Raw genomic sequence first — 15,041 nt, forward strand, 5'->3', positions numbered from 1 at the left:
TTTTACGTTGCGGCGGTTTCTAGGGGCGGTTATAACCGCCCCTACGAGCAAAAAAACTGTGGAAACAGCTTTACACATCTTGCTTTTTTTATTTATAGGGGCAGTTAAAACCGACCCTATGAGCAGATAAATTTTTATAAAAAACATTATTTAGAATATGAAAATTACTGAATATAATTAATTTATTTCAAAATCATAATCAGTATACAATGCTTAAAAGGTAAAATATCAATAATAAAAAGAATTACATAAACTTGCAATTTTAATGTCTATTTCCCACCCTCAATGAAACTTCTACTTAATTCATACCCTTAACTGTAATGTATAAGTTGAAGTAGAAATTAATACAGTGTCTTGTCTAAATTTATAAAAAATAAACATGCTTCATATCTTGTAGTCTTTGGTCCATAGCCTTCTCCGATTCTCCATTTATCCTTAGCAGCATCATATCCTACATTTACGAAAAAATTAAATAAATTAATTATCTCTGAGAAACAACTACATAAAAAAACTCAACTCACACTTCTCTCCTAAACCCAAGTCAATTGGAATATTGATTTGGTAACCCCAACTAGTATTACTTTAAGGGACTCTGGAAACATGATAAATGAGGTTTTGAAGATCCAAAAGGAGACATGTGATGTTTTTCATGCATTTTTATTTATTTGTAATACAGACACGCATTGAAATAGCAGTACAATATATAAGATCAAAACAAAATTGGGAAAAAAGAAGAAAAAAAACATTAGCTCTTTCAAATTGATGAGAAACTTACCACATTGTCAACTGAATCACCTAATACCCAGCATGGCGGTCACTGAAAGCAGTAATATCTGCTCATAAAACCAGTTCAAGATCCGGAAAAACAATAATAAACATCAATTTCTTCATGAAACGAGTAACAAATAAGTAATCGATCAAACAAGAGTTTTGATTGAAATATAACCTTGGGATTATGTGGCTCGCCAATTTCCACTAGATATTTTGACAGCACAATCGTACATCCAGTCTTTATATCTTCAGATACACTGATGATTTTACTGCTCAGAACTAGTAAAGTCAAATGCCATAACCAAAAGTATTAGTGATCTTAAAAAATTATAAAATGAAAGGAGAAAACTAGATATTGATTTCTAAACATACCCTGCAGAATCAGTATCCCCACTCAAAGGGTACAGGTAGGATCTACTAAGAATGGATGATTCTCCTTGTCCCGTCCTTTTCTCATTCCACGAAAAGTTTGAAACATCTACATAATTCCTGAAGTTATAAAAGTAAAAAATTAAAGCAGCTCAAAAATAAAATAATTGTTAATAAAACAAATCAAAAGATAAATGCACACAATTTCAATCACATACAATTGTTTCTTCGGTAAAATTAGTGTAGACTTCGGATCGGCGCTTTGATTACCAGCGGGAAGATTCCACAATTTTTAGGGTTTCCGACGGCGGTTGATGAATGGGAACGGGTACCCCTTCGGATCGGCACTCTTTTTCCCTAACACAGTTTGTTCAAATTTCTTTTGAGCTGAAGTGATTACAAAATCAAAATCAAAATCAAGCTACTAAAAATAAATAAGCAATTCAGAAAAAAAAAAAAAAAAAAACCTAAAATATGAACTGCAAGTATCAAAACCTAAAAGAAAAATTGACTGAAATTGAAAATAAGCTTTAAAGAGAAATTTGAAACTAAGAAAGAGAAGAGAGGAAAATATGCCGTCAGTTAACTTACGTTAGCTGCATTGAATGCAAAGAGAGTTTCTGAACAGGGTGAGGAATCCGGCACACCACGACATGCTGAGGACCTACTTCCATTTGCTGCTGCGGCGGCGGCGGCGGCGGAGCGGCGACTGTGACTGTAACTGCATCTTTGTCGGCGGCGGCGGCGACTACGACTGAACCTTCACTCTGTTCCATCAAAAATTTGAATTAATTAGATATCACAAACACACAAAATAATTTCCTCACTGGTGGTTGCAAAATCAAAAATCAATTATCAAAAACTTAAAACAGAAATTTGGCTTTGTAGAACAATCATATAGATTAGGTTAAATCAGTTTTTCTAAGGAAATAGAAGAGGAGAAAAGAATTAGATCTGGAGAACGATCGGATAGATTAGGTAAAATCAGTTTCTAAGCGTATTTAATTAATGAATGTACCTGCGCAACTAATAACCATCCCAACAACCATCGTCAGATTTACAAACACGCATTCTCAGAGACGCTTTATAAAACTGTCTCATCAATTTCGCTGCTAAAAGCTGTTTTTGGTGTAGTGTATCTAATAGAAGACAAGTAGTTATTCTATTGTTCAGAGGTAAGGGGAGAAGAGAATTTCTACCGATTCTCATTTTATCATCGAAGCTCATTCTATTCTCCATCGAGATTATTACCTTATAGCCCTGTTCTATCATCTATATAATGGGGTTCGTGATTTATTGACGGATTTTTTAGAATTTTTCTTTTTTAGAATTAATTCATCTTCATCGGAGTTTTTTGGTAGTACAGTCGACTCTCTAATAGTTAATATTCTATAAATTAATAATTCTAATAATTAATAGAAAATTGAGAGAACCAACTTCGTTCCACGTTGGATAATTAATAATTCTATTATTTAATAATTGATAAAATTTAAAATATATTCTACATGAATATTAATTATTAGAGAGATTTTTGTAAAGAAATATATAACAATTGATGATTTATTTGATGTAATATTAACCTTAATTTATAAAGTGGAAGTTAAAATACCATCAAATTATGATTTTTTATTCTTTTGACAATTTTTAAAAGAAGTTATTAGATAAACAAATTAAAGTAAGTAAAATATCTCTAATATAAAAAATATTAAAAATTATTTTATTTTATGCATACAACTTCTTAATAATTATTTTTTGGTTTGATATCAATTGATATTTTTTAAATTAAATATAAAATTGTTTCTTTTAAATTGAGTGATTGTAAAATATATTTAGTTAGTTTTTTTATAATATAATATTAATATTAGGTCTATTAATGTAGATGGTTTAAAATATCTTTTATAATTTTTTTATACAAATTCAATAAATTAATAATTCTAATAATTAATAAATTTTTGATCCACCATGTGTATTAATTATCAGAGGGTCGACTGTAGTTCGAAAAGAAACATACGAAGTGCCTCTCTATTAAAATACCACTTGCATATAGAATACCAATGTTAGAATTTTTAGCAATTTAAACACAATGTCTAAAATTTGACATAAAACATATCCTACGTTTCCTTTTTCGATGTTTTACATCCTAAACAAAAGATTAAACCCGATGCAGCACCTCCCAGAAAACCCTAAAACCCACCCAACTCCGCCACCATCCCATGGCCTTCCGCCGTACCCTTCAGCCTTCGGCCAGTCAGCAGTGCCCCATCATGCCTCTCCGACAGTTTTGTATTTCGAGAATTTTCCAGCTCATTGGTATTATTCGGACTTGCAACGTGCGTTCGCAAAATACCTAATCAAAGGAAGGGTTACCATCGCTCGCAAGCTGAATCGTTCGAATCGTAGATTCGGTTTCCTTCATCTTGAACCAGATCAGGACATTAGAGATACGTTGTACAGATTGAACCATGTTTACATTGGAGCCATGAACATAAGAGCTTATATCTCAAAATTTCCAAACCCTAGTGTTAAACCCATGCAACACTTAGCTGCCAAGCAAAAACCTAAGGCTTTTGATTTTAAACCTGCTTTAAGGGACACCAGATCATATGTTCAGGTTGTTAACGTTCGACCAATCGTTTTTGAACCATCCAATGACCAATCTCATTATGTTAACTGCTCCGTCATTGTTACAGTAAAGGATTTTGGGGATTTAATGAATGTGGCTTCGTTTCTGCAGAACAAGGGCATTTTATACGATTCATTCTCGCTTTTAGGAGGACGTCATGTCCTTATCTCATTCTTTAATCTGGAGGACAAAGAAAAGTTCAGAATGATTTTCCCTTCCTTATCAATTTTCTTTGAATCTTTAGCTCCATGGAATGGGTTATTCACGTCGGGGGAGCGTTTTACTTGGCTTACTGTTTCAGGTATCCCTCTTTTGGCTTGGGAGGAGGAATTCTTCAAGCTTATTGGTAACAGATTGGGCAATTTTATTTCGGTTCATCCATTAATCTTCAGCAAAGAACGTATGGAGTCGGGATCAATTCTGATATCTACTGCAGCTAAGCATATTGAATGCGAACTTTTGATTTCGATCAAGGGATCAGAATTTACTATTAACGTCCGTGAATCGGATATTCCTGTTTTCATGGTGAATTCAGTGGAAACATCATCTGTGTATTCTGATTTGGAATGTGAGGATACTTCGGAGCATGTTGTTCATCGTTCTTCTAGCCCTTTTGCTGCTAATATCTCTGCAAGGCCTAGCAGTAGCTCTCATACTAAAGTTGCTTTGACAGGAGAGGTTGGTGATAGCCTTCAACGCGCAAGTCAGATTGGCGATGATCAGCGTGTTATTCCTGCGATTTCTGAACAGGATACGAACTCTATCAACTCAAAAGCGACATACCCAAACCCAGACATGGTTTTCATTACCCAAAGGAAGAAATACAAAGTTATTAACTCAGCAGGTTTGGTCAGTACCTTCCCACAGACTTCTAATGATTCACAGGCAGATTCAGATGATATCAGTAGAGATTCCAATGCTCATAGCCTTCCTTCACGTAATTCGACAGTAGGCATTGATGAGGAAGTTCATAAAACTTGGGCTACAGGTCTAGAATTGGGTCTTTTCTTACCTGAAAATGAAGAGGAAATTATTAGACTTCTGTCTCAACAGATTTCTCAAGGAAACCGAAACCTGCCGCAGGTTTAATTCGGTTATCTCTATCCAAGGTTTTGTTTATCTTTTTATGTCATTTCCTCTTAATTTTATATCATGGAATTGTCGCGGAGGTGTTAATTTTTCTAGGAAGCAAAGATACATCCGTACTTTTATTTCAAGACATAATCTTTCTTTAGTTGGTCTTATTGAGACTAAGCGAGAAGTGATTGACGATTTTATTGCTAGTCGGCTTTGGCCAAATTCAGATTATAGTTTTTGTTTTTCTCCTTCTTCGGGAGCATCAGGAGGCCTTCTTTGTTTGTGGGATAAGAAGCTTTTATCGGTTTCAAGAACCATTACTTCTCCTCGTTGGATTTGTATTGATTTTGATTTATGTGGGATTCAATATCGCTTTTTTCTGGTTTATGGCTGTTCTTTAGCAGCTGATAGGACTTTGCTTTGGTCCAATCTTCTTCCTGAACTTATCACCGACAGGTTTTGCTTCATGGTAGGAGATTTCAATGAGATTTTGCACCCTTCGGAAAGGTTGAACTTCAGTGGGTATACGGCAGGTATGAAACAGTTCATGGATTTCATTCAGTCTTCTAATCTTGTTGAGATTCAGCTTCAGGGACGCCTTTTTACATGGCAAAACAGTCAATCTCGTTCTAAGATTGATCGTTGCTTTGTTTCGGCCGATACTTTCATTTCTTGGCCTAATTTATCCCTTGTAGCTTTGCCTAGAAATTATTCAGATCATACTCCTCTTCTTTTCCGTTCAGCAGTGGCTTTTGACTGGGGTCCTAAACCTTTCAAATCGATAAATGCTTGGTGGAGTAACGCTTCTTTCTATGATTTGGTTGCGAATTCATGGAAGGAAATTTCAGCTGTTCCTGTTCATAACAGCTTAGTTGCTAAACTAAGAGAATTAAGGAGGATTATTAAAGCTTGGAATGTCAATTCATTTGGCAATCTTAATTCAAAAATTGAATCAGCTCAGAATTCTATAGAAGCTCTTGAAGTAGCTGCTGATTTTAGAATTTTATCGTCTCAAGAGCAAGATGAGCTAGCTTGTTTGCGTGATGAGTTCAACTTGGTTTCTAAACAATTAGAATCCTTATGGCTTCAAAAATCGAGATTGAATTGGAATATTTCTGGTGATAAGAACTCCAAATTCTTCCACACTATTGCCTCAGTCCACTCTAGGAACAACTTCATCTCTGAAATTATAGTGGATAATCAGCGTTTTAACACTCCAGAGTCTATTAAACTTAATATTCAGAATTTTTACAAGAATTTATACAAGCCTCATCCTAAGCTGAATTATTTTCTTGATGATTTGCCTATTCGAATTTTGTCTGCTGAACAAGCAACTAGTCTTTCGGCTATTTTTACCGAGGAGGAGATTTTTCTAACTTTACTGGGTTGTGATGACAATAAAGCTCCGGGTCCAGATGGTTTTAATTATTTTTTCTACAAGAAGGCTTGGAAGATCTTGAAGCATGATATCTTGCAGTTGTTCTTCAATTTTCATCAGACTGGATTTTTCCCCACAGGTCTGAATACTGCTTTTTTGGTTCTGATTCCGAAGTTAAAAGGGGCTATCGACATCAAAGATTTTCGTCCTATTAGTTTGATCAACGGAGTTTTCAAGTTATTGTCAAAGGTGTTAGCTAACAGGTTATCTCCTATTCTTCCTCTTCTTATTTCTGATAATCAGTTTGGATTTATTAAAGGAAGAAATATACATGACTGCCACATGATTGCCTCGGAGCTAATCCATCTTGCTAATAGGCGTAAAGATCAAGTTTTTCTCATTAAACTTGATTTTAAAAAAGCGTTTGACTCAATATCATGGGATTTTATTCTCAAAGTTATGGCTAGGATGAATTTTGATGCTACTTGGATTAATTGGATTAGTTCCTTTTTTTCTTCTTCGCAACTTTCTGTTCTTGTTAACGGTAGTCCTAGTAAGAACTTCAGTATGAGCAGAGGAGTCAGACAAGGGGATCCTATTTCTCCGATGCTTTTTGTCCTAGCCGTAGAAGGTCTTAAAGCTTTGTTTGTGAAAGCTGTCGATTTAGGTCTTATTGATGGTATTCACGTTGATGGCTACGCTGAGCCAATTTCCATTCTGCAGTTCGCTGATGACACGCTCTTGTTTGTGCCTAAGGATATGGAAATGATCCGGAATTTATTGAGGATTCTTAGATGTTTCGAGTTGGTCTCTGGGCTTGAAATTAATTATCAAAAGTCGTCTATCATTGGTATCAATGTAGATGACGTTTCCATGGTTGCAGCCTCTTCTATTCTCAATTGTAAGATTGAAAAATTGCCAATTACTTATCTGGGTTTGCCTCTTTCTCTGAAGCCAATTAAAGCTAAACATTGGGATCCCATTATAAGTAACTTCTCTAATCAATTAGCCGGATGGAAAGGTAACTTATTGTCTCCTGCTGGTAGACTTGTCTTGGTTAAGTCTGTTCTTTGCAGTCTTCCAGTTTATTATCTTTCTTCGTTTCGCATTCCGAGTTCGGTGGTTTTGTCTCTGGAGCAATTGATGCGCCGTTTTTTATGGAGTGGTTCGGTCTTAAAATCTGGTTTCAGCAAGGTCTCATGGGTGGATGTTTGCATGCCTTTTGCATATGGAGGTTTGAATATTTCTCCTATGAAATTTAAAAATCAGATTTTACTTTTAAAGTGGATTTGGAAACTTGGTATCTCAGATAAACTCTCTCTTTGGTTTAGCGTAATCAGTTGTAGCTCAAGCTTGTCTCATTGGTTTGACATCGAACAAGTAGATACTCGTCGTTTATCTCATCTTTGGAAAGGTGTCCATTCTTCTTGTGTTTCTCAGCAGCAATTTTGGAACTTCTTCAAAAATGGCTTGCGTATTAGCTTGGGTTCAGGAGAAAATGTGAGGTTTTGGTTTGATGTTTGGGCAGGAAACAATTCATTCAATTTGCTTTTCCCTGGTTTGTTCAATCTTTGCCGCAATAAATATTCTTCTGTGTCAGTGTTATTTAATTCTGGGCAGCAGAATTTTAGCTTTGTTTGGCAGCGGCGGCTTCGTCTTGGAGAACAATCTCAACTCAGCTCTCTTTTGGCCATTATTTCTGATAATTTTCCCTCTACGGGACCTGACCTGTTCGAATGGAACAGCAAACCTTTCTCTCCGGCAACCTTCTCGCACTTTTGGCATGCTTCAGTTGGTTCTCCATCTCCTCAGCTCAGCAGATTTTGGAAATTCAGTATTCCTCCTCGCATTCAATTCTTTATGTGGCTTTTGGCTAGGGACCGGATATCTTCTAACGCTTTGTTAGCCCGTCGAGGTGTTATTTCATCTTTTAATTCTACTTGCTTGCTTTGTTCCGAAGAAGAGTCGAGTATCCATATTATTTTGCAATGCCGTTTCGCTTGGGAATTTTGGAACTCAATTCTGCATTGTTGCAGCATTCAATGGGCTGCTCCAACCTCAATTCATCATTTTTTTGACTTTTGGAGTTCTCTTTCAAGCAAGCGATATCGTTGTCTTTGGCAGTCTATATGGTTTTTCGGTATCTGGGAGTTATGGAAAGCAAGAAACAGGAGGACTTTCAGACATGAAATTGTGGACATCAACTCATTGGTGTACTCGTCGATTTGCAATGCAGTTATCTACTACAAGGATAACAATAGCGGTTTTAATTATTCGCCGAATGATGTTTTTAGAAACTTAAACTTCTTCTGTAATTTTTTGTAGCCCGTCTTTTTTCGAAAAGACTTTTGCCTTCCACTTCTTTGTGGCCGTGCTAATTCAATAATCATTTACCCAAAAAAAAAAATTCTCAAAACAACATCGTTTGGCGAATGTTTTAGTACTAGAGAAAACCAAGAAATGAAATCTTGGGCTTTTTTTTATCAAATTTTAAACGTTGTGCTTAAATCGCTATAAACGCAAAAAAAGTTGGGATTTTAAATACAAATAATCTTCAATATGTACGAGCTAAATCTTTAAAATCATTAAAAGAAAATCATGATTCATGACTAATTTTAAGAACCAAACTGAATAGTTTTCATTTCAGTGTAGAAAATTTGTGGACGATCTCTGAAGCGATTAGGCTAATAAAAATTGACAAGTGATCACTGACTACTACTAGTAAACCATACTTTATTTTCTCCCGTTGATGATAATGTCAAAGCAGTGAAGCTATGTCGACTGATAATCGGCCCAAAAAATTGACTTCGAACTAGTCAAGTTTATCATTTACTATTAGGGCACAAAACATTGAATTTGCAGCTACAAATTTCAACAATAAAAACTCAATGATTAAGCAATGTAATAGGTCATTAAATTTATCATTATAAATACAATGAACAAGCTTGCTCTTTTTTATTTTCTTGCAATTTGTGATGTGGAAATACCGATGATACGGATTAACCATAGACGGATCGCCTGCTCTTGACTGATTTAAACCTAAACAAGATAAATTTCTGAATCAAACCAATGAGATATAACTTAAAGGCTTAATGGCGTAAAAAATCATAAACTTTAGCGTGTTTTGCAAATTTAACATAAACTTTCAATTTTGACAAATTAATACACAAACTTTTGATTTTTTGCAATTTTAGCACCGATCAATTTTCCTTCAAAAAAATAGAGAAAAATGCTGACGTAGACGCCGGAATAGTGGTCATTCCGGTGTACACATCAGCATTTTTTTCACGAAAAATTGACGGTGCTAAAATTGCCAAAAATCAAAACTTTGTGTATTAATTTGCCAAAATTGAAAGTTTATGTTAAATTTACAAAACACGCTAAAATTTGTAATTTTTTACGCAATTAAGCCTAACTTAAATGGTATAAGCATTTGTTAGCAAAAACTGCTAGCTCGTGAGTTCAATTCCATTCACAAATGCTATCTCCAATTATCAACAAACAATATCTATAATTATGATCAAATAGATACAAATATTTTTTAAAAATAACTTTAAGAGTTTGGTTTGTCAATTTTATTAACTTTGACAATTATATTTTAGAAGTAAATAAAAAGATAAAGAATGTAATTGATAAAAAGAATATATTGATTAGTCACTTAAATTATTATGGTCAATTAGTCTTAAAAAATAAAAAATTTAAAAATTATCTATCTAATTTTGTAAAATACATATATTATTGAGTATCAATATAACAAAATGCATAAAATATTTGTCTAAATGAACTAATTCATCATTAAACTAATTTACAGTATTGAAATATATCTTATTTTTAGACTCTTTTAACTTTTTTATTTGCTTTGAATATAGTTATTATGACTAATAAATCTACCAAATAGACTATCAAAATTATGTTTTCAACATATTTCTGTCAATTTGGTCACAATTGTGGATATATAATCTAAAAACTCTAGATTGAACTATTGATAATAATTATTTAATTAATTATTTAATATTTGATATAAAGAGAATATTTATTTATTTATGGTTGCGGGAATATATTACATATAATAAAATTATAATTAGAGTCCGACTTATTTATTTATTAATTCATCACAAAGGCCATTGAGCAGCTCTAAACTTGAACTGATGTTTTTCACAATTCCTGTCAGCAAAATCCTTGTCTGTTGCATAACAGCATCGAGGCTTTTGATTTTGTAGTACAGTCTCCATGTAATTAGGGTCACTATACTTTGGATGCTGCTTAAATTCCACATTTTTCCACCATAATTGAACAGCCTATATATCATACAAGTTTGATCCACCATAAAACTCAATTAACAAAACGAAAAAGAACAGCAATTAAATAAGCCGGACTGTAAATCGCTAAACATTCGAGTTATTTTACTTTTATTATAAAATTTTGAATGGTTTTATTTTGATGACTAAATTTTTATTCATTTCAACAAGAAGAATATTTTGATTTAATTATCAAAAAAAGAGTATTTTGATTTCAAGTCAAGTTGCGTGTGTGTGGCGGTTGCTGTTTTATTATTTATATCAAAAACTATACTTTATAATTTTCTATAAATATTAGCAGTCAAGCTTGATTATTTTATATATTTATTATAAATTAAGTTTTAAGTTATAATTTTTTAACGGTTAAACTTTAGTTTCATCAACAGAATGATTCATTTTATCTCAAATTAAATTATGTGTATATCAGGAAGTGTTTGATTATATACCAAAATAATTAATGAACCCGATATTATGTATATTTAATGACAACAAATCTACTTATCGATATGAATTTAAAATTGGTCACTAAAATGAAACAAATCAAAATTTAATGGATAAATGTAATAATCGAAAGTTTAGTAACTCTCATAATTAATTATCCTATTTAAGTCTCAAATACTTACATTCCAATAAATCCATATTGCAACTTTGTGAGGCATTAACCAGAAGAAATAAGCTTGATCGGAGACCATGGAGGATGGGATTTTTTTAGCTTTCAATGTAGCTACAAAATAGTTACCAAACTCTGGGTGTTCAACTGAAACTTTCAGAAATAAATTCTCCCCCGGTGCTTTTGTACTCATGCGCCATTTCCCTAGCATATCCTGCAATTTCTCAACTTTCAAGGATTGAATAGCAATAAACAAAAATACAATCAACATTGAACAGTTTTTTCTATGATTATCATAAATTTAAATCAAATGCTGAAAATTAGAATTCGTCAAATTTTCGTTCAAAGGATAATTTCGATTCAGTGTCTATCATTCACCGATTTTCAACTAAAGTTTATTTGTTTTATTTATAATAAAATAATCATGACATTTAAACAGCTCGCGGCTGTAACAAAAAAATTACCACTGTCGATTCTCCACGTTCTCTGTCCAAAAATTACGACATAAATGCCACAAATACATAAAAATATGCCGTATTGTCAAATCAATATCCTTCATTAAATTATTTTTAAAACGTTACATATATTTCGATGAAACTTCTTTTTATAGCCGTTTTACCATATTTCTTTGAATCTCTAACTTTGTGACAGGTTTTCTTTTAATAGAGTTATATTCTGAATGTATAATGTATAAAAAAAGGAACTCTGATAAAAAAAAAATTAAATATCAGAAACTATAGGTTAAAATTAGTCCAATATACCATATAAGGGCTGACATGAAATGTTTTGGGCACCAAATCTAAGTTTGGATTAAAAGCAAATGTCACCCTTTCACCCCAGGGCGTATTTGTCACCTGCACCACAATCATTGCCAAGTCAGCAAACAGTAACAGATCAAAACGTCAACGTATAATTATCATGTTGACTGGCCAATAAAATTGACACACCTCAGCAATGCAGTTGACCAAATTATCCTCAAGGTCATAGCAATAATACACACTTAAAGGATTTTCTTGATATCCAACACTGGGTGGTATTGTCAACAAAAAACTGTAACACCAAAACACACAATTTATTAAAATAAATAAATTTTAATTGATTTATTAATTATAAGTATATATTTTATGAGTACACTGGTCCGGCGGTTTGTGCTATACGACGAGCCTCGTCAGCGGAGAGGTGGTCAGGCGGAGGATTGGGAGATTTGTCGAGGTCAAAAAGAGCGTAACGAACAAAGTAGCGAAAAGAGTGTCGGACGGGATGACGACGCCCGTGCCAAAGTACACCTTGATAGAAAGAGACATGGTCGACGGAATTAGAATCGGAAAAGCGGAGGAGGCGTGTGAGCAGAACGCGGAGAGGGATGAGGATAGAGAGAGCAAAGGAAATTAAAGTAGTTGAAATGGTTATGAAGAGAAGATACAATATTTCCATTGTGTTTTTTTCTTGCTACGATTGAGTTTAGATGAGGAGCTTAAATTAGGACTGCCTTGGTTATTCTTTATAATTAATTTAATTATTGCATTAAATAATGTAGTTCTTATCAATTATATTTTTTAAAGAAAATATAAATTAATCAGAAGAAGCTTCATCGGAATTTTTTGATTATTTTACATGTTATGATTGAACACGACCGACTTAAAAGTAAACTTTGCTTAATTTATTAAATTAAGTATTAAGCTTCACTTGACCGGAGTTTCTTTGTCCAATCAGCATGAAGAAACGATCAACATTCCAACTGCATCATAGTTTACATGCACAGAATACTCATGATACTTAATATTTGAAGCCGTCAAACTATTTTTTTATTTTTTTATTTTTTGTTGTTGTTTGGAATATGATATAGGAATTTATATTTTTTTCTACTGTTATTTTATTTTTTTTGTCTAATTTATTAATTTTATCATTGGAAGTATATAATTATGATTTAATAAATAATTATAAATAGATAAAGTGTTGAATCAAATTGAGCGCAATATATGGTAGAATACATTCATGAGGCTCAGAATGTGAACCATATAAGTGAGCCGGACACCACATTAAACCCAAAACCCATCCCACTTATATATTCCACATTCTACTCATATCTTTCCAATGTGGGATTTCCATCACACTTAATATTCAACAATCTCCCCCTTAAGTGTGATATCCTTCCACATTGGACCGCTCAACTTACCTCGGAACTAGACTCCAACCCTTTCGGGATAGCTACCCGGAGTCACCAAGTTCCACCCAGCCGAACCGGGCTCCGATACCAATTGTTGGACCAAATTGAGCGCAATATTTTGAAGAATACATTCATGAGGCCCAGAATGTGAATCATATAACCGTGAGCCAGACACCACATTAAACCCAAAACCCTAAGGTAATGGATTAGGTAGTCCATCCCATTTATATATTCCACATTTTACTCATATTTTTCCAATGTGGGATTCCATCACACTTAATATTTAACATAAAGTAATATTTACTTTATAAAAAGTTTAAGTTGTCATAGACTCATAGAAAGTACCATGATTTAATAAATAATAGTAATCGTTCGAGATTTTAAATTAGCAGGACTGAATAATCCAACTCTATGGATCAAATTATTTTTAATGAATTCATCAATTAGCTTAGTTTGATTCCAATTAGTAGTATAAATTTAATAAAAAAAATCAAAATTCTCATTCATTTAATATTTCTCCACACTGTTCATCAACCATGACGAGAACTCTATGTGCATTCATTTCAAATCGAACCAAATTAAAATAGTATTTATTTTTAAAATCAAACAAGATCTAAATTATAAAAAATTTAAACCAAACTAGTCGTCCGGTTATATTTTGTATCAGATCAATTATTTTATTTCGGTTTGTATTTACACTTAACCAGAAAAAAATGTATAAAATTAAACCAAAACGAAAAATTATATTTTTTTGGTAAAGTCAATTCCATTATTTCCGTTTAGTTAGGTGTCTTAGGACCAGTGTTTTAAAAACCGGACCGGACCGGCCAGTCGGACCGGTTGAACCGCAAAACGGCCAGTGGTCCGGTCTGAAACTGCGAAAAACCGGATCTTTCGGTTGGACCGGATTGGACCGGTTGAACCGGATCGAACCGGTAAAAAACTGGATGTTGAACCGGATCGGACCGGATTGAAACGGTATAGAACCGATGAATCAGAAATTTTTTTAAATTTTTTTCGAATTTATTAAACCGGTTGAATCGGTCATTGAACCGGTTCAACCGGTTGAACCGGAAACCAGTGGCCTCACCGGTTCGGTTTTTAAAACACTGCTTAGGACTAACTCTTTTTTTCGTCTATCTGGTTTTTAAGGTTTCGCCCTGACTAGTCCGTATCCGACCCGTGTCGCGCATCTGACAGCGGAGATTTTCTGCATTCAGAAGGTTCAAATTCAAAATCTTGCTTAATCGATATCAAGTCATGTACCATTTAAGGGGGTTTTTGATATTTGGGTGCCTCATAGGCACCCAAATTTCCATTGTTGTGCCTCTTTTGAAATTAATTCCAAAAGAACCCACATGTTCCGCATTCTAGAAATGCGGAACATGTGGGTCCAGGCACTCTTTCGGAATTATTTCCGAAAGAGGCACTGATCCGGAAATTTAGGTGCCTTTGAGGCACCCAAATATCAAAAACCCCATTTAAGCTAATCCCGTTGGTTCTTAGGACTATTATTTATTTCGCACAGTAGTGAAGTTTGATTAATCAGACAAAGACATTGACTTGGACTTAAAAGGCTATATAGAAGCAGTGAGAGTATCTAAATCCGACTTTGACCCACTGGAAGTTGATTATTTTAGCAACACAATGCATTTCCATTTTGACGGTTTCAAATACACAAATATTTTTGTTTTGATTACCAAATGATTAAGCTAACGTTGGAAAGTGTCAAAAATAAGAGTAGTTTT

General features: G+C 33.7%; 1 protein-coding gene and 1 long non-coding RNA gene across 2 annotated transcripts; both read right to left on the reverse strand.

The window, feature by feature from the left end:
• Positions 1-203: 203 nt before the first annotated feature.
• LOC126682689 (uncharacterized) lies at positions 204-2,187 on the reverse strand. Its single transcript, XR_007641489.2, has 7 exons — positions 2,159-2,187; positions 1,732-1,907; positions 1,359-1,527; positions 1,144-1,260; positions 947-1,050; positions 776-833; positions 204-451 (listed from the first exon to the last, which is right to left on the reverse strand). It is a non-coding gene; the product is annotated as an uncharacterized LOC126682689 (long non-coding RNA).
• Positions 2,188-10,232: 8,045 nt separating this feature from the next.
• LOC126682585 (uncharacterized) lies at positions 10,233-12,608 on the reverse strand. Its single transcript, XM_050378309.2, has 5 exons — positions 12,259-12,608; positions 12,074-12,176; positions 11,888-11,980; positions 11,140-11,340; positions 10,233-10,516 (listed from the first exon to the last, which is right to left on the reverse strand). The coding sequence occupies exons 1-5, from the start codon at positions 12,558-12,560 to the stop codon at positions 10,331-10,333; spliced, it is 885 nt and encodes a 294-aa protein (XP_050234266.1). The 5' UTR covers positions 12,561-12,608; the 3' UTR covers positions 10,233-10,330.
• Positions 12,609-15,041: the final 2,433 nt, after the last annotated feature.

This window comes from Mercurialis annua, linkage group LG5 (assembly GCF_937616625.2).
Source record: "Mercurialis annua linkage group LG5, ddMerAnnu1.2, whole genome shotgun sequence".
Taxonomy (NCBI): Eukaryota; Viridiplantae; Streptophyta; class Magnoliopsida; order Malpighiales; family Euphorbiaceae; genus Mercurialis; species Mercurialis annua.